The 27004-nt window shown below is 52.6% G+C and overlaps 1 protein-coding gene across 1 annotated transcript in view; it reads left to right on the forward strand.

Annotated features, from left to right (window-relative positions):
* Window positions 1-460: 460 nt before the first annotated feature.
* MLLT6 (MLLT6, PHD finger containing) overlaps window positions 461-27004 on the forward strand; it is a gene marked incomplete at both ends in the record, with an annotated part of 42085 nt that continues 15541 nt past the window's right edge. Inside the window, 8 exons of the mRNA XM_080633567.1 lie at window positions 461-569; window positions 4042-4121; window positions 8653-8707; window positions 10249-10358; window positions 10808-10911; window positions 11551-11644; window positions 12833-12940; window positions 21709-21807. Of these exons, the coding sequence (XP_080489693.1) occupies window positions 461-569; window positions 4042-4121; window positions 8653-8707; window positions 10249-10358; window positions 10808-10911; window positions 11551-11644; window positions 12833-12940; window positions 21709-21807 (759 nt within the window). The remainder of the gene's footprint in view (window positions 570-4041; window positions 4122-8652; window positions 8708-10248; window positions 10359-10807; window positions 10912-11550; window positions 11645-12832; window positions 12941-21708; window positions 21808-27004) is intronic.

The raw sequence follows: 27004 nt of genomic DNA on the forward strand, positions 1-27004 counted from the left end.
CGGTTTGCACACCCGGGTGCACACTCGGATTCCTGCTCGGGAGGGGAGAACAAAACCATGGAGATGCGGCGTCAAGCGGCCGGGGGGGGGGGTGGGGGTGTAAAAATAATCCTAACGCCAATAATACAATTAAATCATCTCACACACACACAGAGGCACGCGGAGAAACGCACCCGCCCCAGCCTGTGTGCTGCACATGAACCTCGGCTTCTATCGGAGCCATGATTGTACGGGGGAAAAGGGGGGGTTGTGTCTGTCCATAGGCTGCCCCCGGCCCCCCCAGCGCTGCCCGGGGGGGGTCGAACACCCCGCAACCCCCGCGAAGGGCGTCGGGGCTGCGAGCGGGGCGGGGGGAGCGCGGAGTAGGAGGAGGAGAGAGGAGGAGGAGGAGGGAGGAGGAGTGTGTGCGTAGAGGGAGGCGGGGGGGGGGGGGGGGGGGGAAGGAAACCCTCATGGAAGTATGAAGGAGATGGTGGGAGGCTGCTGTGTCTGTTCTGATGAGCGGGGCTGGGCGGAGAACCCGCTGGTGTACTGCGACGGGCACGGCTGCAATGTGGCGGTGCACCAAGGTAAGGCACCGGAGCCCGGCCCGGCCCGACCGGCACCGGGCACCGCGGGGCCGCCGCCGCCGCCGCCTTCCCTCCGCCGGGCGCCCCGGGGAGGCCGGGGGGAAGGCGGGGGACACACACACACAAACACACACGGGGGAGGCGAAGGGAGGCGGGGGCGGGGGGGGCTTTGTTTTATCCCTATTGTTCAAAATAACGGTGTCGCCGCCGGCCTGGCTCGGCGGAGGAGCCGCGGGGGGAGCGGGGCGGGCATCAGCTGCGCCCCGGTTGCCGGCGATGGCGGGGGGGGGGGGGCACACACGCACCTCCCGGGGTGCTCGTTACCGGGAGCCGCCGGCCGCGGGGGGTTGTGGTGGTGGTGGTGCCTCCTGGGGCGGCGGAGCTGGGTTTCCCCCCCCCCGTTCCACCGGGTAGGGCGGGCTGCTGAGCCCCGGGGAACGGGGGTCCGGTACCCTCCGGTAACCCCCGGGGCGGGCGGCAGGAGGGCAGCCCCTTTGCTCGCAGGGCTGCGGGTGATTTGCATTTTAAATGACTTGGAGCACGCCCCTAACACACGGCACCGGAGTGGAAAGTTTGTCCTCGGGTCTGCCACCCAAACAACAACAAGAAGATTAAAAGGATATGTATTTGCTTTCGCTCCACGCCAGCAGAAAGGCACCGTGATTACCCTGGCTGCGTTGTTTTGAATAGCACGAAGGTTTCTGGGCTCATCTGGCATGTCTGTTTTTCCATCTATTATTATCCCATCCATCCACCAGCACATCTCCAGCCTCTTCCTGTACAAGCTCTCCCTCGGTGCCTTGATGCATGCTCCTGGTTCCAGCTCCGCTGGTGCCTGGGTCCGGAGCTTGGGCTTGCTTTTGCTTCCCCTGCTTTTGGTGTGTCCCTGCTCATGGGTTATTAAGAAGTCGCTTACAACCAGGTGACTAGAGGGGAGTTACAATGAGGAAGTGAAGCTCGTGGGGGTTTCTCTTCAGTCCGAGGTGATGCTCGAGTGTCTCCTGGCATCAAGCAGCCCTGAGGACCTGGCAGGACTTCCCTATGGAAAGATGCTTCTTTCTGGTTTAATTTCACTGTTAGAAGTCTACAGTTCTCATTATTTATCAAACACCATGCTAGAGAACAGGTTTCTTCATTGCTGTCTTTTTTGGAGGGAGATAAAGGGCATTGGCATCCTTCTGCCCACTCCCAAGATGAAGAGAAACACTTTTGCTTACCGGCAAAGGACAGCTTCACACGTGGAAGAACAGTTTCAAATGCACCATGCTTTTATTCTTTTAGGGTGCCTGTTCCTAGGCCCGCACAGGTCTGGTGACTGGATGGATTTGCTCTGCTGTTGTTTTGGTAGAGTTGGAACATGTTAGAAAAGCTTCAGGAAGAGCATCGCTTGCAAGCCTGGAAGCCCCAACTGTCTGCTTAGGTCTTGGATATCCTTGAGGATATAATAATGCATTTGTTGCTCAGGGAAGCTGTGGCTGCCCCATCCCTGGCAGTGTTCAAGGCCAGGTTGGACACAGGGGCTTGGAGCAAGCTGCTCTAATGGAAGGTGTCCCTGCCCGTGGCAGTGGCTGGAACTGGATGAGCTTTAAGGTCCCTTCCAACTCAAACCATGCTGTGATCCTATGATATGCAGTGTAGCAGTGTGTAGCGGATATTCTTCAATCCCCTTTTTGAAGCCTGCTCATAACCCTCTCAGTACTGTGGTGGTTTGGCTGGCTTTTCTTTCTGAAGCAGAAACAAACCACTGAAGGGGATCATCTCTCTAATTCGGTGCAATCACACCCAGGGTTTGGTGTCGGTGCTGCTTGGATATCCGCAAAACCAAAGTTACCTTTTGATATGATTGTACAGTTAAATAAAGGACGCTGGACTTAAAAACCCCCTTATTTTATAGCTACACTTTAGGGCTGACTCTTAAAACTACCTGTCCCGGTTCTGTGATGGTGCTTAGAAGTCTGCTTACTCAGGAAACAATTCTGAATGTTAACAAAACCATCTGATTGAAATGAAGCTCTAATAAGATAGTTCAGAACGCTTACGAATCATATTGTCGGCTCTGCCTTACTCATGGTCTGCTTTCCTCCTTGCTTTCCTCCTTCCTTGTTTTCTTCCTTTTTGAAGCAGCGGGCACAGAAGCTCACACTGGCTCCAGCTGAGTGCTTGCCTTTGGCCCTAAGCCCGCTGCTAAAGATGGACCCAGACTCCTCTGTCATTGCTTTCATGTAGCTTCTATTTTCTTGTGCATACGCCTTGGCTCATCTCACAGTCAGCTCTTTCAGTTTAACTCCACAATTGCATTCGTTTTCCTGCCTCATGTGGGGTAACAGACATTAGAGAGATGGAGAGAACCTATTGCGGGTCGTGTCTGGTCCATCCCCTGGGGAACATCACAGGATCGCTTCCAGCAGGATATTTTCAGATGCTTTGTCCAACCTAGTTTCAAATGTCTCAAGTGACTGGGATTCCATTCCAACTGCTAGCTCGTATTTGAAGGTGGAATGAGGAAGATAGAATTTGTTCTTTCCTAGGAGACTCCTATACCCTTGTCTGAGATGCATAGTCCTCTTACCACTATCTTTACCAGCCTCTTCTGCTTTAAATCCACTTGTGTGTTGGCTAAGAGCCCTTTCAGGGTCAGAAACGCTTCCTTTGGGGCTCACAAAGACCATCCTTAGAGAGTTAGAGGGAGGAGATTGCAGAAGAAGGTGAACAATCTTCAAGCAGTGTTGCCCCATCAGAGAAGGGCTAATTGTAAAGAAGTGGGAGCTGCAGCTTGCCGAGGGAGACCCTGAGAGCATCAGTAGTGATGTAGAAAGCAAGAGGGATGTGAGGTATAGCTGGATAAAACCAGATCTGTTGGGTTAGCAGCTGGAGGCTTGTACTGACACAGAACCTGCTCACAGGAGTAGTCCTGAACAGCCTGAACTCAGTGGGTTTGGAAGCCTGCGGGAAAGGCTGGACTCAGAGCCAGTTCCACTTGGTGTCTGTCTGAATTCTCATCGAGATGATTTCCTTCGTTATGCTGAGATTTAGTCTTAGTCCTGTTTATGGTTAAGGGGCCTCATAGCCATCCTTTACACAATGTTATATTGAGAATGATAATGACACTTCAGAGGTAAGAAATGACTCTGTGTTCCCTAGGCCAGAGGTAGCCACAGTTTATGAAGCGCTCCATTCCTGCTTAGGCTGGGTTTCCATAGGAATTTCTCATCCTGGGCATGAGCTTATTGGAAAGCTTGTGTAAATGGGCCTCTTGCAAAATGCCCCCTGTTGCTGGGTATGGAAACTCGAAAGAGGAATAAAACGTGGTGTAGATGTCACTTTTGGGTTTTGACACACATCTCTGAGTGATATCAGATTATCACTCAGCATCTCTGAGTGATAACAGCTCTGGCAACCTTTGATATACCCCTGACGTATGAAACAGATGATTTAAAGATGATCTAATGGACTCTCTTTGCTTTTCTTCCAGCTTGCTATGGAATTGTCCAGGTTCCTACCGGACCCTGGTTCTGTCGGAAATGTGAATCTCAAGAGAGAGCCGCCCGGGTGGTGAGTACAGAGCACGCTTGTACTTACACTGAGGAGCACGTTCATTCGGTGCCCTTCATGCCACTCCTGAGAGCCCCTGGCAGAAGCTATAGAGCCTGGAATTCCAGCACTGCTGCGATTGCGGCCCCAGCTCTGCCCGTAACCTGCTATATCTTGTTTATACCACGCTGTTAAACAATCTGACACAATGCTGTTAGCCATTTTGATGGCAATTCTGCAGAATTCTGCTTTTAAGCAAGTTATCAATGTCAACAGTTTTGAGTCTTGGAGCCCTCAATCTTCTTTAGAAAAGAAAATAATCATGGCATTCTTCTAAAAGGTGCTTTCCCTGCTCTGCAGGAAGCTTTAGAGTGGAGGAGAGTTGGCATCCAGAGATGCTGCTCTGCTGTCACAGTTACCGTGCTGACTGCCAGGGTGGATTGGCACTCGGCTCTCCCTTGCAGCAACAGTCTCCTGCATAAAGCTTTCTGAGTTTGTGAAGCAGGGAAGTGACAGGGAGGTGGATCAGGGCGCAGTTTCTGGCTAAAGCAGTGATTCAGCGGCCTAGAGCATTTACAAATGTTCTCAATTAATTCAGGCATTTCCCGGTGAGGCAGGGAAGTGGAAACAATCAGGCCCAGGGCTGCCTCTGAGCTCTCTGTGGCAAAGTTATTTGGGCAGTAAACTAGGCTGTGAGTTTATGACACGCCAGCTACTCTGCAATTACTTCCCACGTGAGCCATTCTCCGATACGGCTGCACCATAGAGCATCCTGAGTCGGAAGGGACCCATAGGGATCATCGAGTTCAACTCCCTGCTCCTCCCAACCGACTGCTGGGGCATTGGGATGTAGATCTTTAACGTGTTAGTGATGCCATGGGTGCTGCTTTTGCCATGCAATAAATCTTCCCCATTTCCTGCCTTTTGAACTGGTTTAGCTGAATCTTTTCTAAAGCACATGCTTGGTAGAGTTGATGTAGGTGAGCTCTGTGGATCTGTGCAGATAGCGTGCTTCATCTCAGCTGGGCTCTGCTCCCTGCACTACAGAAGCTTAATCTGGTTCACAGATGGGCAAAGAACTTGGCAACGATGAGCGAATGGGGGAATTAGGTATCTGTACCATGCTTTTGACATTGCATTAACTCATTCCTCATTGGAAGTGGGAGTGTAAACAAGGCCAGACTTTCAGACCTGAGCTCCTCTCCCATTGTAAGATGCTGCTTTTATGTGCACTGCAGTAAAGAAGATCAAATGTGTCTTTGAGTGGTTTTACTTCCTGCAGGTAGTTTCATAGCAAAGAAAGGAATTTGGGTTTCCTGGGCCTCCTTCCCCCTGCTCTCCCAAATGTGCAGGTAGAGTGAAGCCATTCAGCATTAGCTACAATGCAGTGTGAGCTGTAGTAACATGTATACACACAGCCCTTCTTACCTGTACTCATTGCAAGGACTGACTTTTCACGTGCACATTACACGCTTCAAGCTGCCTTCAAGGTATCAAGCCAACAATAACCCTGCAGGTGGCTCCTTATTTAACTTGCTCTGGGTGAAAGCCATTAGACAATGTCTGGTGGGCTTCGGTCATGCCATTCAGTCCGGTGGCATTCAGCCCTGCTGCTATAATAACTGAACAGTGCTAATCTTCCTTCCTAAGCAGAACTGGGGGTGATTTCCTATCTAAATCCCTCACCTTTTCAGTTAAACAGCAGCAGTCATAGCAACAGACATGCAGATGGGTAAATCTAGTTCTTTGATGTAGGGAGCAGCATGATCAGAGTAAGGGAAATGAGTCAGGTCTTATGAGACCTGTGTGTGGCTCTGCTACTAAACCACTTCAGATTTGAGCTCTGTGGTCCAGTGAGGCTGGAGGTGTGACTCTTCCACTGCTTTCTCCAGCTGTAAAGAGGGCATTACCAGCCTGCAAACACTGCCTTGGGGAGCTCGAAGGAGAGGCGCTGAGATTTGAGCACAAAATAGCCTGGCGGCAGCAGCACCAAGAAGGATTGCTATTCGTGTTTCTTTCATAATGAGTGTGTCGCAAACTCCTTTGGAAAACGTTTTTCTTCCCACATCTGCCTGCACAGAAGCATCTCAAAGCAGTTTACAAGCTTTGTCCGCAACAAACATATGTCTTGGCTAAATATTGATACTTCTGCTTTGAAAACGAGATACGGAGGCATGGAGAACGTTGCACTCCTTAGCTTTTAAAACATAGCTCTCCTGATTCCTGTATCTGTCCTTTGAAGAGATGGACTCCATCCCCAATTCAGCTTTGGAAAGAGGGTTCAGGAGCTCTAAGTTTCAGGTGTAGTCTGGTGGTAAATCCTGGAGTTAGGAGCCCCAGGGGCTCAGGAGCTCTCATCTTACCCATCACAACCTGGTTTAAATCAACCAAGCTCAGCTCTTTTTCCCAGAGTTGAAATAAAACCCCTCAGAGACCTCCTTAGCCTATGCAGGTTGAATAAGAGGAAGAGGTACTGCTAATCCCTGCTCATAACCCCTCCTCAGATGCTCAGGTCCCTAAAGGATGCTGTGGATGCTATTGTGCTTACAGTAAGCAACTGAAAGCCCATCCACTTTGTAATCAAATTGCCTCGGAAGCCCGGTGAGCTGAATGGCCAGAGGGCACTCATGTGAGGGATCATGTGAAGGCTTTAGCTGTCATTTGGAGGCAGGGCTATTAAAAGTCTTGTGTGGGGCCGATGGAGCTGTTAACCCCTCTTGTTACAATCAGAGCTTTGCTAATCGCATGGTGGGAGAGCGGCTTTGATCTGAGGGGTGGAGGGGAGAGCGGAGGGGCCTTTTCAAGTGCAAATTTCTTATTACAGTGTCTCAGTTAACCCATTTCTTCTTCTGTCTTGGCGCTGCCGGGCTTTCCACTGTGATTGTGAGAGCAGCTCCGGCAGCCCAGACCTGACCAGGAGCACTGAGAAACCCCTCCTGTATCACCCATCCCTATTTCAAGCCAAGTTGCAGGGCAAGTGAAACAGTGTCCTGACAGCAGCGCAGGTCTTTGTCCCCTCATCTCTTCTATGTTATCACAGGGATTTTGGGCTTGCCAGAGGTGCCTGTTTGACAGCCCTGCATGCTTCACTCCCATGAAAGCACTTGAGGATTGGGCTTAGCCTCCCTTGCTGCCCATTGCGTTACAGCCCTATTTATTGTGCCAGTCTGTCCAGAAGGTAGAATTGCAGCAGAGGAAAGCTTGCTTGAGGAAAACCTTTGTGGAAGGTCCTCGGGGACTACTTGGTAGCAGAGGCTTTTCCTTTAGCTGGTTATTGCTCACTACAGTGGTGTTCTTTGAGGCATGGAGCATCTGTGCTGTTGTGCTTACCAGAGCTGAGCGATCACAGTGAAGCGCAGGCAGGTGAGAGCACGGGGTCCCACACACTCATAGTGGCAGAGCCTCCTGTCTCCCTTTGACATCAGGCACCTCATTTAGAAACTTTCTGACAAAACCATTTAGAAACTTTCTGACAAAGCACATTTTTCACACAAAACAAGGGGTTTGTTTTGGGTTTTTAACAAATCTGACATTTTAACTGGGGGAGGAAATGAGGAAATGGAGAGGGACTTTTTAACAAGGACCTGTAGGGACAGGCCAAGGGGAATGGCTTTAACCTGCCCGAGGGGAGACTGAGCTGAGCTCTTAGGCAGAAGCTCTTCCCTGTGAGGGTGCTGAGGCGCTGGCCCAGGGTGCCCAGGGAAGCTGTGGCCGCCCCATCCCTGGCAGTGTTCAAGGCCAGGTTGGACACAGGGGCTTGGAGCAAGCTGCTCCAGTGGAAGGGGTCCCTGCCCGTGGCAGGGGTTGGAACTGGAGGAGCTTTGAGCTCCTTTCAACCTAAAAAAGGTTTGCACCTTTTCATGCCTTTTTTTAAAGTCAAAGAAAGCAAAAAGCACATTGAAATCTCCCCTGACCCATGCCATCGAAGCCAGCAGCTGGGTTTGGGTGTGTTTCGGGCTGTTCTGGGCTGGTAACACACCTCAAAACCACCCCACCTTCCACCAACCCTTCATAAAGGCGTTATGGCAGGGGGCAGAGCCCTCATGGAGTAACAGGCCAATGTAGAGGCTGAAATGAGTGAGCGTCTCATGTCCGGTGCCCCTGTGCCTGCTGGACCCGGATGGAGGAGATGTGTTCTTCATGGTTCTCCCCAAAAATGTCTCGAGAGAGAAGGAAGGAAGGAAAGAGGCAAAGGCAGATCATAGATAATGGTTTCTTTCTGCTTGCCTCCTCTCCAAGTCATGGCTTTCAGTTTTACCCCCAACCACAAAGCCCAAACCCATTTGTGTTTCAAAAAGCCCTGTGAAAGTCAAGGTTCATTTGTTGCCCCGTGCCCCTTGGGCTGAGGCGTTAAATACATCCCCATCAGAGAGGACGACATCGAGCTGTGTCAGAGCATCTTTGTGCACCCAAACCACCCTCAGCCCTTCTTCCACTTCCTCTCTTTGAAAGCAGCCCCATCTTTCATACCCGTGTTGTAAATGAATCATCTTTTCTGGCCCTGCATCGCTGGGAGTTCGATTAAACTTGTTGTTTCTGCTTTAATTTCAAGAGATGTGAACTGTGTCCCCACAAAGATGGAGCCCTGAAACGGACCGACAACGGAGGTGAGTACGTCTGCGCGGAGCTGGGTATGTCACACAGAGCCTCTGGGGCTGCTCCAGAGCACACAGGAACTCATTTCTGAGCCTGTGTCACCAGCAAGGCAAGGCTGGAGGCTCCGGAGGAATGGAAGCACTGCCTTTTCCTTACAAAACCTCACTTTCTGAAGCCTCCACGCTGAGAAGACCGTTCCCTGTGGAGAAGCCTCCCAGACCTCTGGCTGGCATTGGAACATGCAGCTTCTTGAGCGCAACCAGTGCGTGAGCTGGCTTTAAGAGAAACGTGGATGTTGCAGTTATTTGCTTCGTGCTTGCACAGCAGCAAGGTGATCCTTGGGTTACCAGAGCTTCAGCCTGGAGTCCCCGTTCGAGAGCAGGGACCAGGACACAGCAAAGATGTTTTTTCTCTGCAGAACTCATCACTGATGCTTCGCAGCCTCTGGTGCTGGGAAGTGCTGTGGAGCCTGATTTCAGTCGTCAGAGCTTGTAGCTATTGATGCTACTGGCTGGATAGGTCACATTTAATTCCTCTCAAACCCCTGTTTTTCAGAAAGGCTTCTGTACCTACCTGCCACTTGCCTTAATACACAAAGAGGTAAATTAGACAAAGAGGTCTTTCTTCTGACCCCCTATTTAGAGAAGAAGCACCAAGTCCGGGATATTTTGTGGAAGCATCCTCTAGAGATGGTCGTAAGTGCTAAGAGGCTTGGTGCAATAGCACAAGTATTGTGCTGGGGGATTGTTTTATAGTAACATAGCATCTTCTTCCAAACATACTATTACATGGTTTGGTCAGGTCAGTGTAGACAGGCACAAGAAGTGTTAGAGTCATGTCCCTTTACAGAATTATATAGCTCAAGTGCTTATGCTGCTGTAGGATTCTGTAATCACAGAGTTTGGTTCTGCCTGCCCAGGTGAATCCAGCCTTATTCTAACTAAATCCTTCCAGTGCAGTAGCCATACAGTATGGGTTAGCCCCCTAAGGCTTCTGACCTTTGAACTTGCTCCATTCTGATGTGACCAGATGGAATTTCACCTTACACATCTGATTTGCAAAGTGGCTTGGTGGATTTAGATTTTAACTTGATTTGACTTGCTGAAAAAGAGCCTTCCTCAGCCGTTGATAACAGCCAATAAAGGGAGCTTTGTTTCCAGTGGTGTGGGGCCACACGTCAAACCTGTCCCATCGACATAAACTGCATCTCTTGGATGCTTTTCCTGGGTTTGGTTAGGTCTTAGCTTTGGGTCTCAAGTGCTGGGGGGATGCTTTTCAGAACGGTGGGTGCTGTACAGGTCTGGTCCCAAAGAAACCTCTGTGTTCTTGTTTAATGTGGAGGTGGTATCCGTCTATCTTTCACCCACAAAGAATTTGATTCCTAACCAAGTTGCAACAAGCAGTATTTCAAATCTAACATCTAACTTCAGTTGGCTCCCTTCCTCTACTCCCTTCCCTCCCTCCCGTGCTTGTCTGCAGCCCTGGCTGCATTTATGCCTCCCCTGGGTTGCTCCATGTGAATCTCCACTCTCTGTCTCCTTTGCTTCCCCAGGGTGGGCCCACGTTGTCTGTGCTTTGTACATCCCCGAGGTGCAGTTTGCCAACGTGCTCACCATGGAGCCAATCGTCCTGCAGTATGTGCCCCATGACCGCTTCAACAAGGTAAGGCCACCTCTCTCTCCTGCTGCTCCAAGTGTATTTGCCCTCCCTTAGCTTTTTGGGGTCATCTTATCCTACCACATCTGTCCAATTCGTTCTAATTTCCAGGTACTCAGATCCCTTTCAAATTAACAAAGTCAATCCCCATTGTTGAAAGTAACTCTTGGGTCCTCCATTTCTCTCTTCCCTGACTCCCTACAAGTTGAGCAGTCTCCACTTTGGGGTTGGATGTTGGTTACTGCACCTTTTGATCTGACACCGTTGTTACTGGGGGAGGAAAAGAGGTGTGAGTTTTGTGCCTGCCACTGGGAAATAACCCAGAGCTGCTGTCCTAGGAGGGCGATGACTGGCCACGGAGTTAGGAGGTCTTGAAGGCTTTGCCTCCTGGCGAACAGCAAGAGCGAAGCACAGATTTTACCTGCCTAAAGGAGGCCTTTTCCTTTTCTCTGCAGACCTGCTACATCTGCGAGGAGCAGGGCAGGGAGAGCAAAGCAGCCTCTGGTGCGTGCATGGCCTGTAACCGGCACGGCTGCCGGCAAGCTTTCCACGTCACCTGGTGAGTTCCCCACAGCGGCCACGCTGCGCACGGGTGGTGCGGGGAGTTGGGCTGATGCTGCTGGGTTTCTTTGGTGCAAGGGGCATCTCATCCGTGCTGGGCTTGGGAGGGGAAGGCAGAGCTTTGCAGTGAGAAACGAGGGCTGGGGATTTCCCTCAGACCATGTGGGATCCAAGAAGAGAAGAGATGAGTCACAACGCAGGAATGTTCCTTCTGCAGCACAGCACATGCACAAGTATCATTCGGATGATGTGATTTCAAGGGCTGATATTTTCGTGTGCCCTTGCAGCCTGAAAACAACGCTGCCTCTCAGCAGAGCAGGGGCATTCCTTTACATGGATTCCTTGCTCATGAGGCATCCTTTGTTGGAATTGTGACTGGTTTCCCAGGCCTTCCTTAAGCAAAGCAAAGACTGCAAGATAAATCTGGTCGAAAAGCAGTGACAAGTTTGAAGATGTTCATATGAATTAAAACTAGTCTGAACTTTTCCCCCTTTCCTCCTTGCATACGGTTTGCCAAGCAGAACAGGAATCTTCAAGACCCTGGCTGGCTATCCTGAGCTGTTCTTTGCCCTTTGATGGGGTCTGTGGTCTGGTTGTACGATTTGCTCTATTCTCCCCCTGCTCTCATGTATTTCAGTGCCCAGATGGCTGGCCTCTTATGTGAAGAGGAGGTCCTAGAAGTCGACAATGTCAAATATTGTGGCTACTGCAAGTACCACTTCAATAAAATGGTGAGTGTCTTCACCCCTGCAATGGGGATTTTGCCACATGGAAGGCATCCTCTTCATCCTAGATTGTATCTGTACTCGGAGCAGTAGGAAATGCCAGGAACACATAAGCAAGGTCTGCAGCCTATTTCCCTTTTCAGCCATTCAGTCAGAGTCACTTAGGAATAAAGATTAGTTTATTATATTTCACATTTCTATAGCAGCTTTAAACCCATTTTCAAAACCAGGTGTTGAACTCTTCCCATCTGTTTTGGCCTCCCCAACCCACTCTGTATGGCTGAAAGATAAAGCCCAAGAAAGGAGAGCAGCTACAACGTTTGATGCTGCAGGGCAGCCTGGGGTATAGCTCAGACACCATGGGCAGAAGGGTAACACCGAACTGCTGCCTGAGGACACAGCCCAGAAGAGACGTGGAGTCATTCACTATTGGAGGGTTATTTGGGGCAAAGGACTTCCCCCTATTAATTACAGTACAGACGGAAGGAGAGGAACCCCTTTCCTCTTCTGCATAATTAGTAGACACCTGCTCTCCCTGCTCCAGCAGAAAGGAAACCTGATGCTCTCACTGCAGCTTTATGTCTCAGTGCTGCCTTTGTCGCTGGACTTTCCCACTTCTCCTTCCTGCTTATCAGCGCTGTCACATACAGTGACTGATGTCTCGAGCTTCCCCTGCAAGTCAAACTGGAGGACACCGTTCCTGCCCTTCGGGTCCCCTCAGTCTCTGACACAAGTGTAGCTCTGTATCGAGTTTACTGATGCTGAGATAGATAGCAGGACTTCTGCTAGAGCAGGGCGTCCTTCCGCTCCCCGTCATGACTGAGAGCTGGACACTGCTGCTCGGGAGGGCTGGCTTGTCTAAGCAGCATTGCTGCTTCCATTGAGTTTGCAGAATGGGTTCTTATCAGATGTGCCTTTCTTGTACAGGTGTCAGCGTACCACCAAGAAACAAAGACTGGGGGAGTTAGATCTATGTGCTGTTTGTAGCCCACTAGTACGGTGTTCGCTGGGGTCCCCATGTTAGGAACCAGGCTGGGCACTCGGTACAGGGAGAACTCGGTCCTGCATGTCGTAGATAAGCCATTCACTGTAACAGCGAAAGCTGGACTGTGTGACACCGTTTCCTCTCTCTCCTTCTCTATTTTCCCCCTTTTTCCCATCTCCAACTCCTCTCCCCTTCCCCACTTACCTCAGAAGACCTCACGTCACTCTGGCAGTAGCTCCTTCATTGCTGGAAGGAGGAGTCGATCCACATCCCCTGCTCAAGAGAAGCACGTATCCCACCACGAAAGGCCAAAGAAGGTAAGAGCTGCACAGAGTTTGTCCGTCCCGAGAGGCACGGTCGTGTGGGATGGAGGGGAGAGGGGCAAGAGCGTGCAGAGAGCACTGATGGCCTCGCGGGTGAGCCTTGACTCTTCCCAAGGAGTTTCAGTGCCAGAGATCTGAGTTGTAGCTGTGATTTTAACGCGTATGCCCAGAGAGCAGCACAGCCATGGGGGACATGAGGCCAAGTTTCCATGTTTGGATTACGCCAGAGGGGTCCTGGCAGAACGTGCCTGTGGAACGTGCAGCTTTCCCCTCTCTGTCCTTATGGCAAGTCCACTGTGAGACTTGAGTGGTTTCCAGCCACTGAATCGATCCGTGTGGAAGCAGCCTGGGCTGTGATTTCAAATGCAGCAGCTTGAAAACATAAACTGGAGGTCGCTGGCCTCAGAGCTTGGATTCCAAGTTTTAAAGGGCAAAAAGATAGTGAATAGAAACGTGCGTTGTGGCCAGGAGGTTAATTGTAGGCAAGAGCAATTAGCATGAGCCAGGTAGGACTTTGTGAGCTGGATTAACCAGCCACACGGATGCCACCTGCTTCAAGCCTCCCTGTGAAAATAGTTTATCTTCATTACACACCTATTTAGGAGAACTTTGTATGCCAGGTCTGATGGGTACAATAGTTACTGATCCAACTCTGCTGCTTAAGACCTACTCATCCAAAGTGCTGCAGTGCTCCGGGACGTGTTAACAGCACACCAAGGTTCATCATTAACCAACTGCCTCACGTGACAAATGCTCCTGTTTCAAGGGAAAACAGCAGGGAATGTGGAAGGCAGAATCCCAGGGGACTCCTCGGCTCTGACAGGGCTGCAGGTTCCAGTATGGAAGGGGATAATGTAATACAATAGCGAATATCATATAATAATGAATAGCCCTAAAGGGCAGGGCGTATGTTTTTTGGAGGATTCAGGCTCTAAAGCGAGAGGCAGCAGAATAAGAAGTCGTTCCTGCCCCCCGAAGGATACACACCTTTGGCAACATCAAGAATCCACAACATAGTATTGCCACTGTCCTTTGCCACCCCATCTATCCAAAGGGTTGGGGTGGGATCTGATGCAGAAATAATTAGTGCAGGGATACTGTCAGTATGGATGGGTAGGTTTTAACACCTTATGGGCCACATCCTGGCTTTTTTTAGCAGAAATCCAGAATTCCTCTACCAAGCAACCCCTGGATATATTCCACTATAGTCAGAAGCCAAATTTTCCTTGTTGTATAAACATAATTGATGCCCCTGTAAAGGGCAGCATGACGCTTTTAAGCCTTGCCATATGTGTCTGGCTGTTTACTTCTTTACTTGTTTTTGCCTTGTGGCGGTAGGGGCATCCTCAGAACGTGGAAGTGATTTGGAATGGTTTGTGATAGTGACCCACATCCAGAAAGAGCCCAGTGACACTCCGGTGGCTTAAGTTGCCTAAGTCGGATGGACCTCAGCCCAGTCTCCCAAGGTCAAGGGCATCCAGGCTTTCAAGAGCAGTCTGGCTGTCAGTTAATACTGACTGACCCCCCCCAGCATGCCCAGCTGAGAGGCCATAAATCCTGTGGGCAGGAAAGACATCTCCTCCTTTATTTACAGAGGTTATCCCGCAGTATCCAGTTTGAAACGCTGCCCACCCTGTCCATGACGTGCTCGGGAAGCTTGCCCAAACCATACCTGATACATGGGCAAACAAGGCAGAAACCTCAGTCACAAAGTGCTGCCTCCCCTGCTGCCCACACCGAGCCAGTAAATTTCCTGCTGCCGACAAGGCTAAAGCCTACGGGGAGTATTTACTCCTCTTGTGTGCTCAGCTGCTGCGAGCAGAGGAGGAGGAGGAGGAGGGAGGGAGAAAGAGCATCTGTGCCACGGCCGGGGAGCGGGCGCTTGGCACAAGGTGATGGGCTGTACTGGAACGTGCTATTTTTAGCCAAGAAGCAGGCAGCGAGGGTGGGAGAGAGGGCAGGATCGGGGTGATTGATGGCGGCTTTGGAGAGCTCGGCTGTAATTATAGCTGACAGACTGTGCAAGTCAAGGCTGGGGACCGTATGAGGGTTCCTGTACTTGCAGGGCTGGGAGCACGGTCATGTGCCTGGCAGGTAGGAGCAGGGGTGTGAGGAGTCTGCTTCCCAGCTTCGGTTGGAAAGCAGGTCAGTGCCAGGGGGAGAGCGAAAACAGGAGGAATACGGGTTTATTTATAGGCTTCTCAGTGGCGCTTGCCACTATTGTTAGCCTGTGGGATCCTCAGGAACACGCAGAGACTCAGTCTCGCTGCTGCTGCCTCGTCAACTCTCCTCTTCCTGATGGCTCGTTGGGTTTGCGAGCAGCAGATCCGATGGAGGCCCCTTCCAGGGCTGGGATTGCTCGGCTTTTCCAACTCCTTGCCCTTAGAGAGGGGCAGTCAGCAAGGAACGGGGGCCGAGGCGTGCGCAGCCGCTGCGATGGGCAGGGTGAGGAAGGCGCTGCTGGCTCCCAGGGGTGCTGGGTTGTGAAGCGCAGGGAGGAAGGGCTGGGTGTGAGGCCGTGTGGGAACGGAGACCTTCCGAAGGGCTACCCGCCGAGGGGCCCGAGCCGTCCCTTCCCACATGCAGTACGTGACTCGCAGCGCATGATCTAATCGCACGTGTTGCAAGGGAACTGGGCGTGCTGCTGCGCTGACCCCAAGGGGAACAGCTTCTTCTTGAGCCTGTCCAGCTGTGCAGCAGCTGGTTCCTTGCCCTCAGGGCCGGAGGCTCAGCACACCCCACAGAACCCTGTGCTGCAGGTGCTGCTGGCTCTCGGCTCCAGAAGGAGCTCAGTGCCTGACAGCTCCCTTGCAGAGCAGGGCTGGGGCTGCTGACTTAGCCTTTATGGAACAAGAGTGAATGGCTAAGTTGAAGGGTGCAGGATTTAACCCCATGGCTTCAGTCAGACAGCAAAGACTTGGGATTTGGACTCCTAAGCCCTGCTGTAAAACAGTTCAGCATTTGTGAAGAGTCTTGTTCTCTGAGGAACAAGGGACAATTGTGATGTGGGGCTGCGAGCCAGCGTCAGCAGCACGAATGATACCAGCCCAGGCGTTTCCTTCTGGGCTGTCCTGAAAATGGGAAAGCTCCAGGCTTTGGGTTTTCCTCTGCACATACCAGGCCTTAGCAAAACCAGCTCCATTTATGTCTCTGGGGTTGGTATTGCGATGTGTGTGCTCTGCCCTGTAGGAGCCTTGTTTGCTTAGGAAAGAAGAAAGAGAGAAGGGAAACAATAGCTAAATACCAAGAAAAGGCCGGATGACGCACAGGGGTTGAATGAAGTACAGATGTTCTGTCACCTATATTGTCTGCTTGAAATGCATAGGGGAAAATCACCACGCTCCGTGGAATGAAACTGGGCACACAAGGAGCCGATGGGAGCACGTGCACTACAATGGTTTCAGGTGGATACCCCATGGAGGGAGACACTCATGCAGTGTTATTCTTCATGAACACTTGGGACCTATAAGCAAAATCGGGAGGGGGGGGCTTTAGTTTGGATTTGGAGAAGGAGAGGAACAGTGCGTGCCCCGTGACACGGGAAAGAGAGGCAGGCACTTGGAGCAAATAAGCCAAACCTGCAGTTGTTCCTCAGGTCTGGGTACAGAGCCAGTTCTCCACGGTCATAGCACACCTTTAGCTCCTGAACTGCTTCCCTAGCCCTGGAAGGGACGGCTTTATTGGGATACAGGGCCTGGGTCTGTCCTGTTCCCTCTCATCCCTTCAGAACCAGCCAGGGCAGTGCAGGAGCCCCAGTCCCATGGTGGCTTGAGCAGATGCAGGGCAGAGCCTGCCTGCCACAGCCGTGTCCTGCCTGTCTGGACCCGATGCCAGTGGAGGAAGCGAGCCAAGGCTCCAGCCTGGCAGCTTTAACACACTGGCGAAGTTGTACTGGGCTGGAGTCTAAACCCACCGGGTCTGTGAGGGGCTTTGTGTTTACATTGGGGTTGGAGGTGGAGGTCTGCCTCTTGGGGTTTCACATCCACGCAGGCACCAAAGGGCAAAGGGGGCATTTTTACCAAGTGGGATGCAGGTGGCTGCTGGCATGGGGTTTTCAGGGAGTGCTGAACTTAAACCTGCTCTCATTTAGCTGGAGCAGCCTTGTTTCATAGCATCCTTAACCACCTTTCTGTGCCTTCTCGTTACGTGGGTCTCCAACCACCCCCAGCAAAGCCTTCCATTAGCAGGGGCAGCAGTAACTTGCGAGCACACAAAGCCCGGCGAGGGCGGTCTGTCTGTGTTTGTCTGTGTCTGCCTGCCCCTGCCTGCCCCTCTCTCGCACTCAAAGGGCGTCTCAAGGCAAAACCACAGACTCCCCATCAGGACCCAGCGCGAGTAGGGTCGCAGGAAAGCGCTTAGTGCCTCTGTGCCCGATGCTGCTTCCTCCTCGCTGCCGCTGCCATGGCTGCAGCCCAGAGCCGGCCTCCTCCTCCTCCTCCTCCTCCTCCGGGTGCGGGAGTTCAGAGAGCCTGGGAAAGAGGGAGGGAGCAGCAGAGCCCGCTTGGCTCTTTGCAGCTCCCGGCTCTTCCCTCCCTCCTTCCCCTCCATCTCCTTGCCGTGATCCAATTGCGGGTGTCCGGCAGATCAGAGGCAGGGGCTCGGGGAAGGGGAGCAGCAGGAGCGCTGCACATCCCCTTTTGGCAGCCGCAGCGCCCGTTTGGTCCCTCCTGCGCCGGGGAGCTCCGGGGGAGGCCGTGTCTGCGGCACGCCCCCCCCATGCCGCCGCGCTCCCCCCGCCGCAGGCCTGCCCTGCTCCGTGCCCGCATGCCAAGCCCCGGCTGCTCAGCCCTGCATGGGGAGAGGTGGTGCTGCCCCGTGCCGCTCGGTGCTGGGGGCAGGTTCACGTTGCCTGCAGAGCGCAGCGAGCACCCAGCAAGGTAGGGCTTGGCTTCGGCTTGCGAGGATGGGACGGGGGTGTTGGAAGGTTTTCTCAGTGCATCCCCTTCTCCGTCTTGCCTGGCTCCTGCCCCATGGCACAGCCACGCAGGTCCCTGCTGTTGGCAGTGGCTGTGTGAGGTTGCCTGGAGGGAGGGTTTGCAGAGCGCCTGTGTGCCGGGAGATGGAAGGGCTGGATGGGGAAGAGCCAGGTAGGGAGGGGATGGGACGCTTCTGAAGCGGGTAGGGGTTCGGGTGCTGCTTTGTGCCCTTGTGGCTCTTGCAGGAAGCATTTGGAGCCTTCCGCTTCCTGGAGAGAACCCACACGTTTAAAACCCTCTGGTGCGAGCTGGGGATGCCCCAGGTTGTCTGAGGACCTGTCGGCACAGGCAGGAGAGCCAGGAGGGACTGAGCACCCGGTGGTCTCTGCAGCATCACCTTCCCACCAGTGCCATGGTCTGGGGCAGCCCAGCTCATCTGCAAAGTGTCTGCGGGGTACCAGGATTGATTGTCCTGCCTGTTTAACACAGGGCACTGCCTTTGACCGCTGATATGGAAGAAGATGTCAGGTCCTGACACCTTTCTGAGTACCCAAAAGCATTAGAGAGTCACTGGAGGGTGGGAGGGGGGTGCTACTGGATGGGCAAAGGCAGAGGATGCTCAGACTGTGCGGAGCTTAAGGACTGCAGCCCCGAGTGATCCTGGGTGGCTGGTGCTGGGGTTTCTGCTCTGACCCAGCAGAGAGCCTGGAGAAGATGTGGTGTGGTGGGAGAGAAGTGTTTGGTAAGCACAACCGAGGAGGAAGGTGTGCCTGTGGGCATGGCCCGGGGCTGCGTGCAGGGACATGGAGCAGAAGTACATTGAGTCTGCGGTGGTTCTGGTTTCAATGCAGCCCTTTGAGCAGAGCACGAAGCCTGGTCTCTGCGGGCCAGATTTTCTAAATAGCTTGAGTGCAGTTGCTCAGCACATGGAGACAGGGACAGATCTTCAAAAGAACTCAATAGCCAGCAGTTGGCTTTCTGGAAAACCTGACCATTTATTCAGGCATCTAAATGGGAGCTGAGGCATTCCAGAAATCTGGTCCCTGTCGTGCAGGCTGGGGTCTTGCTGAATGTGTACATGTGTACACGCTCCTACATGGAAGCAGAGGGCTGCTCAGTTTGATGTCGCCTCTGCGCTGCCGACAGCAAAGGGAGATGGTTCAGGACACAGGACACAGGACACAGGCAGGATTGTGAAGCCGGAGGATGCGAGTTTGGTGGTTGCCATCACAGTGAAGTTGTGGGAGGTTTTATGGTTTGCTGTGGTAACAGGCAGGACATTGCTGCCTTTTCCCATGCATGTGCACACGTGTCTCTGTGTGTAGGTTCATTGCGGTTAGCCAAAACGGCTTGGCTCTGCTTTGTGTCATCTTGACCGTGATATGTGAATTTAAACCATCACAGTGCTGTCCTGCTGCCGTTTGCAGCTTCATGACTGAAACGCATTTGGGATTGGGGGCCTGGAAAGGAGAGAATAAGCTCTGTGGTACTCAAAACATTTAAGGATTGGGGTTTGTGCAGTTATTTGGCAAAACGTATTGCACTGGGGCTCCTGTTTTCCATCTCTGGCTTCCATGAGCGGCACTGGCAGCATCTCCGAGTAGGTGAGCGTGTATCCAGGTGGGATGGGGATCCCTGGTGTTTCTGTCTGAGTGTATGGATGACTTTCTGGGAAGTATCAGCAAGTTCCTTCATCCCTGGTTTCCTCATTTGTAAAACGAGATGTAGACATTAAAAACCCCTCTTCAGCCCCTTGAAACTCTCTCTGCTGTGTGCTATTTAGTGAGTGCAAATTGCTACTACTGCTGGAATAATGAACACTGATCTGCACATGGTCTGTGCTTAACTTAGCTGCTTAACTAACTGGGCTAGTTTCCCCATCTTTCTGTCCTAGAAGGCCCACAAGACACAGAGTTTATGGCACGAGAAGCCCCGAAGTATTTAAACCATGATGAGATTTAGTGAAGATTTAATTTTCATTTGTCTTTCGGCACTTAGGCTGCAGGAATCGCGTTTTCAAGCTTTCCATGTTCACTGCCAAAGCTGGAAATACGCATTAAAGAAAGGGGGTGGAAGAAAACAGGGATTCTTGTAAAATACCATAGCTCTAACAGAGGCTTTCACAGATCCGCTGAATGCCAGGAGTCTGGTGATAAAGTGATGGGTACTGGCAGCGTTGGTTGGGCACTCAGCAAGTGCAGTGAAGCTCGAGGCTGTGTTGGCCTCCTTTTCCCACCAGCTCATCCCAGGGAAAGCTTCCGTGGTGCTTTTCCTGCCTGGTGGCTGCTGCATGGGCCTCCTTTCAAGGGGAACGAATCCTCAGCCAAATGCACACCGGAAGGAGCTGCTTTCTGGAGCTCTTTTGCTTCACTTCATGCCTGCCTCCTCCAGCCTTTTCCTCCTGCCCTGTCCTTCCTCCTGTCCCTTTTTTTCCCCATGTAGTGCCCTGTTTCCGAAGCTGATTATTCCACTCTCCTCTCTCCTCCCCAAAACCACGTAGTGGAGCTCATGTATTTGCTGCAATTGCATCTTCCCCTGACAGCATCCCAACTCTGGCATGTGCTGGCAGCTGTAGCCTCGGGGCTTTGCCTGCATGAGGAAGCAATCAGCATCTTTCTGAGGGTCAGTGGATTGTGATATGACTGCTCTGTTCCGAACGCACCTTCGGTCCAGACTGAGCTCTTCAGCTCCTAGAAGAAAAGGCCCATGCAAGGGGGTTGTACCAGAACAGGCACAAAAAGGTCTCAGACAGGAGGATGGATCTCTCCGAGCCCTGCATCTCCTGCAGGTGTTTATCTGACAGCAGCTCTCTTGGTCCACACAGCAGTGACCGCACTGGGGAGTTCAGAACTGAGCACAAAAGGTTCTGTACCTTCGGCAGAGCAAGCCACATCTTTAGCTGGTATCAGTAGCATGAAAAGCTCCTGTAGTCAACTCAGTGTGTTCCCATGGGAGCATGCAGTTAGGAAAGCAGGGAAGAAGCAGGAGTATGGGATGAAGCATGCTGTTCTAGCCATCCATCCTCAAGCCCCAGTGACTTGAGGTGATGCAGCCGTACCTCTTCAGTCCTTTCACTGAGAACATCCAGCTAACACTAAGAGTAGCCTCCTTGGTTACAGTACGTTCCCCAGGAGAATATAACATGAGGGCAGGCAGGACTTGGTGCTTCCCAGGCCATGATTTTCCCTTGGTTTTCCGTTTGAAGAATCCCACGGTTCTGGGATTTTAGTGAGATTAAAAACCAGAATGAAGAAATCAAACTAAATAGACTGGCTCCTGTGAGCAGAGATGGACCCAGACCAGCTGTCTCCGTTGGGAGGGGAGACGTGAGGGATCTCTCTCTGGGTTAAGCCTCCGTTGTGAGATCCCCACTGCCTGATCTCTTTACCTGTGCACATACAATAGGGGCTGAAATCAAGCTTCTCCCGTCGGCTGCACAGGGTGGATCTGAGAAAGCCTTGAAGGAGGTAGAGTGAGGGGAAGGGGCACAGAGTCCTGCTGGGGAGATAGCAGGAGGAAAGGTCAGGTTCCTTGGGATCAGCCAGAGCTTGTTGAGCCCTTCTCTATCATCTTACCATAAACTGATTTGGGGGCTTCTGTTGATATTGTGCGCTCCAGATGTTGGCTGCAGCTGGGGCAGAGGTAGTGGGATGCTCCCAGGCAGAAGAAGCTGGGATGTGGGGGGGAGGGGAACTGGGCTCATGTGGATGGGTGGAGAAGGAAAGAGGGCTATGAATGTATGGTTGTAAATCCACACCTACACACCCTGCTTTCTTTTCCCTCACAACTGCTGTTCTCTGCAGAGGAAAGGTTTGTACTTCCAGCGCTCTCTGGTTTCTTTCGCAGAGTCGGAAGGACAAAGAAAGACCTAAACAGAAGCACAAAAAACGTCCGGAATCTCCCACCAGCCTTACCCCATCCTTGGTGCCCGTTGCTGCAGAGAAGGTACCAAACCTGCAGGATGTGAGTGTGGGGACGGAGGGCAGGGGGAAACCATTGACGCTAAGTGGGGAGGGCAGGGCAGGAGAGCAGAGAAAGGGGTTTGTCCCTGTGGTGTGATTCCTGATTCGTCACATTCTCACTCCTGCCTCGCTCCTCACCTTGGGATTTTAACATGGCAGCTGGCTTGATTCCTGTCAGCGCTGACGATGCAGTCATGGAGCTGAGCTCCCAAGTGATGGAGCTGTAAGTGCCAGCCTGTTCTGCAGCAGATGTTCAGATTGGAAGCTCTCATGGAAAGAGCTAAATATCCATGCTTTGGCCTCGGCTGCTGCCACATCGTGAACAGCTCAAGGCAAGGCTTATGGGAGGAGGCGTTATCCTCCATTAGACAAACTGATGGAGCTGAAGGGAAAAACCCAGACCATCTTAGAAGCACATAAGATCTTCAAAGGGCATCACAGAGGTGGCTTTTCTGTGCAGGACAAGGAGGGGTTGGTTTCTGTTTAGTTCCCCCAGTTCAGGAACATTCAGGCAGAGGGGCACAGGGAGGTGGCCTGGGTTGCTCCTGAGGTGTAGAGGCAGGGAAGATGCTGCATGCGTGGGTTCATCTCCTCAGTGCCCGGGGCTGGTGGGACGCAGTCAGGATGTCAGTGCGTTCCTCTATTCACTGCTGACATCGTGCTGCTGAACATGGACTTTTGCACCTGGCTGTAGAACAGGAAACCCCATGAGCCCTGAACTCCCAGTAGTGCAGAATAGACACAGCTGAGTATGCAGCAAGGTGAAGGCGAAGCCTGTTCAGGGTCAGGGAACAAGTGAGGTTACTCCAGCGCCTGGACCCTTGGAGTTGGCCTCTCCTGTGTGTAGTAGGAATGTAAATTAATGCAGCTCCTTAGCAGGGCTGTTCTGCTATAAGTAAGGGTAGGAGCAGGGCCAAGCTCCTGCTACAGCAAATGAACACCGTGTCCCAGGAATGTCCTTTTGTGCACAGAAACGCTCCTTGGAAAGGTCTGGGTGTCCTTTACGTGGCAGGAGTGCCTTGTGGAGATGAAGATTCACAGGTTAGCGGTGTCTGCGTATGTGAGAAGCACTGCAGGGCCAGTCCGGAAGGGAGAAGGCTCCTGCCAGTCAGCACAGGGTGGCTTTGGGTTAGGGCTGAAGAGGATTTGCTGTGTTCTGGGGGGGCCCAAGGGAGCAGATGTAGGTCAGAGCTGAAATGGCAAAGCTGCTCTCGTGGTTCTCAGGCTGGGAGAGGCAGAACGTTAGAGCAGGACAGAGCAGAGGAAGCGCCTGGGAGCTGCCGTCACTCGTGATGTACCTGGGCCTTTGTTCAGCTCCGCTCTGGCTTTCGGGCGCCGCAGGTTCACCCCGTTACCAGAGCTGCCAGGAGCTGATGGCCTGAGAAGATTCCTTTCAAGCTGAACTGAAACCCAAGCCCTGACTCCTGGCCAGCTCCAGCCGTTGTGAGACAATTGCCCACTGTCTCCCCCCGAGCCCTGCCAGGCCTTTGTCAATGAGGAGGAAAGGTGCAATTCAGTTTTACAGGCAGCTTTCAACTCTTTGTAAGCTGAAATTCAGGAGATCCCAATTACTGCAGCCCTGCTTGAGCGGCAGGGTTTTAGTGTTTCCCTAGGGAGTTACTGTTAATCCTCGTAACAGCGAGCGTATTTCCCTTGCCTATTTTTGTGCATAGATCCCAAAATCCTGTTCCAGCTCTGTTACCAAAGGTCCTCCAGGTGGAATTTAAGAGCTGCTCAGCAGCCTGCTACAACCCTGCACAAACCCCTCCGAGCATGGTTCTAGGAGGCTTTCTGCAGAGTTGCACTGGTGTAACATTGCATAGGCTAGCCGAATGGAAAACCTTGAGCCACATCGATGCAGCACATCCAAATAGGTTTGCTCTTGGAAGCCGAAACTCTCTTGGACCTTTCTGGGTCATAGATTAGTGCAACTCGTCGCAGTGGAGTGTACTACAAACCACAAGCGTGGTGTGCATGATGTGACCGCGCAGAAGAGCATTGCTAGTCCCTGCTGTGCCATGGTTAGAGTCTGGAAAGAACTGGGGTCTCTTCCTCTCCTTACCATTTGCATGATCTTGGATAAGTCATTTATCACCTCCATGGTCTTCTCCAAGTTCCCAGTGAACCAGAGCCCAAACTCCCATGGATAACCCCTGTAGGAGACGCAGCACCCTATCTTTCATGGGGAGCAGTTGGGTGAGAGCACATCTTAACATCATGCAGCAGCAAGGGCAGATGCTCATGTCCAGGCTCCTGGGAGCAGGACGCTGGCCCACAGGAGGCTGGTGCAGCCCTTGACATCCACACCAGATCCATGCTGCCAGCACTCTGTGATGCTCACACTGTAGCCAGAAGAGCACCACACACAGTGAGGCTCCTGCCCTGGTGTGCAGGAGCAGGGGTTGGACTGGTGGCACTGAGCATCATTGGTGTTCTGCAGCCAGCAATGAGGAGAGGAGCCAGATAACCAGCAGATTCAGGCCCTGACACTGTTTGCTCCTTGGACATCAGGACTGCAGGCAGACTGTAGTGTGGCACCAGCTATGGAGAGGTGTGACTGGTGCCTGAAGCCACACTCCAGTCTCCTCCCAGTTCACTTGGCCTACAAGGAGCTTGCAGCAATGGGCGTCTGAGCCCCAACATCTGATGTTGCTACCAAAGCCCTCTGAAACTGTCAGCGACCCTTTAATAACGTATTTTCTGAGCTATGCTCCTGTGGAGCAGGACTTCTCAAGCTACTTCAGCAGGTGAGGCTGACAGCAGCAGCACTATGGCATTGCTATGGAGGAACCATGGCATATTCCACTTCCCTGTTGCCTCTGGCAGCCTGGCCTCCACGTTCACATTTTGCTCTAGTTTTGCAATCCAGATTTCTGTTTTCCAGTTTTCACCTAATCCATCGTCCACCCCGTGCTCCCCTCTTGAACTGTTTAGTTATGAAGATCCTTTGATGTGGTTTCAGTCTTCCTCTCACAATCAATAGCAGGAGACCTCTGACTCTGCCAGGTTTTGGAGCATGTCCCTGAGTGCTTCCCGGTGTCATCTAGGGCTCTAAGTACCATTAATACCCGACACTGGGACTCTCCCAGGCCTCCGTGTCCTGTGTGCGCAGGGACAAGCTCTCACTGCCTGGCTCAGGTTTGGCAGATAAACATCCTGAGCACACGGCGTGGCCTCAGCTCTCGTCTGCACCGGGAAGTGAAACCAGGGTGTGAATTCACAGCATGCAAATGCCTCTTCATAACAGCTCGTTGCAGCTCTCCTCCTGCCTCTGCAAAGGGGCTCTGGGTGATGAGGTGTTCATCGCCCTCCCGGAGGGGCAGGAGACCTTTCGGAGGGCACACAGAGCTGTGAGCCCCAAATCCCCCGGTGGTGGTTTTGGGGGGATTTGGAGAGTGGGTTTGTGCTGGGGGGAGGTTCTCTCTCACTGTCACTGGAGCTCACAGAGACTGTCTGGGGAGTGGGAGGCAAGCAGAGAACATCCCCTCTGGGTAAGAGCTTCTGCCTCTTTCACGTGGCCCATCCAGAAGCGGTGCCAAAAAGGATGCTTCTGAGCAGCCTGTTGGAAAGATGGCATCTGTGGAGGGGGTCTGGGGCAGAGGAGGGTTTCACACCATGGCAGGAGCAATGAGCCTCACCAGTAAGTGTTGGCAGCCAGCGCTGCTCTAGCTCTATAGTCACTGCCGACATCAAGAGGCAGTTTCTGTGCTCAGGATCTCTCTGTGTACCTGGTGCCTGGTGCAGGGATGGGGTTAGCGAGCAGCAGCACAGCAAACCTGCCCCTTCCCTCCCGCCGCGAGCATCCCTGGGGGACCCATCCTGCCGCTCCCGGTTGCTCTTGCAGTGAATCTGCAGGATTCCAACCCCCCCATCTGCCTCCTCCTGCCGGCTGCAGACATCAGGAGCACTTGTTGACACACTCACACATGCTCCGCTTTGGGCTGCAACATCTGGCTCGCTCTGTGTTCTGTAAGCTAAGCTGGGGATGCCAAGGCCTCTCCGCATCCATCCTTCTCCAGTCGGGTGCTGGAGGATGAGCAGCTCCTGGTTGCAGACCCCATGGAAAGCAGGGAGGCTTTCCATGTTTTCCGCTGTTACTTGAGCTCTCGGTGTCTTCCAGAGCAGGCCTGGAGCTGACAGATCCTGGGAATCTCTGCGCTGCGCCTGGCTCAGGCAGATGCACAGTCACAGTGATGGGGTAGGAGGTTGTGGGGGGAGGCTGATGACTGTTCCTGCTAATCACAGCATGTCTCAGCATGGATATTTACCATAAGAATTCCCTTAGCATCCCTTGTCCTGACATGAGTGGGAATTTGCCAGTGACATCAGGGTCTTAACAATAAGGTCTTCACAGAATCCCAGCCTGGTTTGTGTTGGAAGGGGCCTTAAAGCTCCTCCAGCTCCAACCCCTTGCCACAGGCAGGGACCCCTTCCACTGGAGCAGCTTGCTCCAAGCCCCTGTGTCCAACCTGGCCTTGAACACTGCCAGGGATGGGGCAGCCACAGCTTCTCTGGGCACCCTGTGCCAGCGCCTCAGCACCCTCACAGGGAAGAGCTTCTGCCTAAGAGTTCATCTCAGTCTCCCCTCTGGCAGGTTAAAGCCATTCCCCTTGTCCTCTCACCACATTTTGTTGTCAGAAGTCCCTCATCCCATCTGTATCTCCTATTTCCCCCTACAAACAACAGCAGCAGAGTGCTGCCTGATCTTGAGATGGAGGGAAGGGACATGGTGAATACTGTGACTGGCTCAGACACAGAGAAGCTGCGAGATGCTGATGGAGACTCGTCTGATCTAGTGATCCAGTGTGGAAAGGCAGCTGATGCTTACCCTGCCTGGGTGGCTGCTTCTGCACATCACCCTGCAGTGCACGGCTGGAGGAGCCCTTGCTCTCATCGTGTTGTTCCTCCTTGGCATCCTCCCTGCTTCCCCTGCCAGTAGTTTAATCCAGGGCAAAGCTGCTCTGTGTGGCTGACGCGCGGCACCAGCCTCCCCCTTTTCCTTCTGGAGCCTCTCAGTGGTTCCCTCTAGGAGCTCATCCCGCCAATCAGGAGGCAAAGAGATGCTCTTCTGATTTCCCATCAATAAATTAATGACTGAAGAGCTTGGGTGCTGCACAGTGTCCCAGGGAGGCCAGGAACCAGGTACAGCCCCTCGGGGGACAGGAGGTACGTGCATCCCG

Source organism: Psittacula echo (assembly GCF_963264785.1).
Source record: "Psittacula echo genome assembly, chromosome: 23".
Classification (NCBI taxonomy): Eukaryota; Metazoa; Chordata; class Aves; order Psittaciformes; family Psittacidae; genus Psittacula; species Psittacula echo.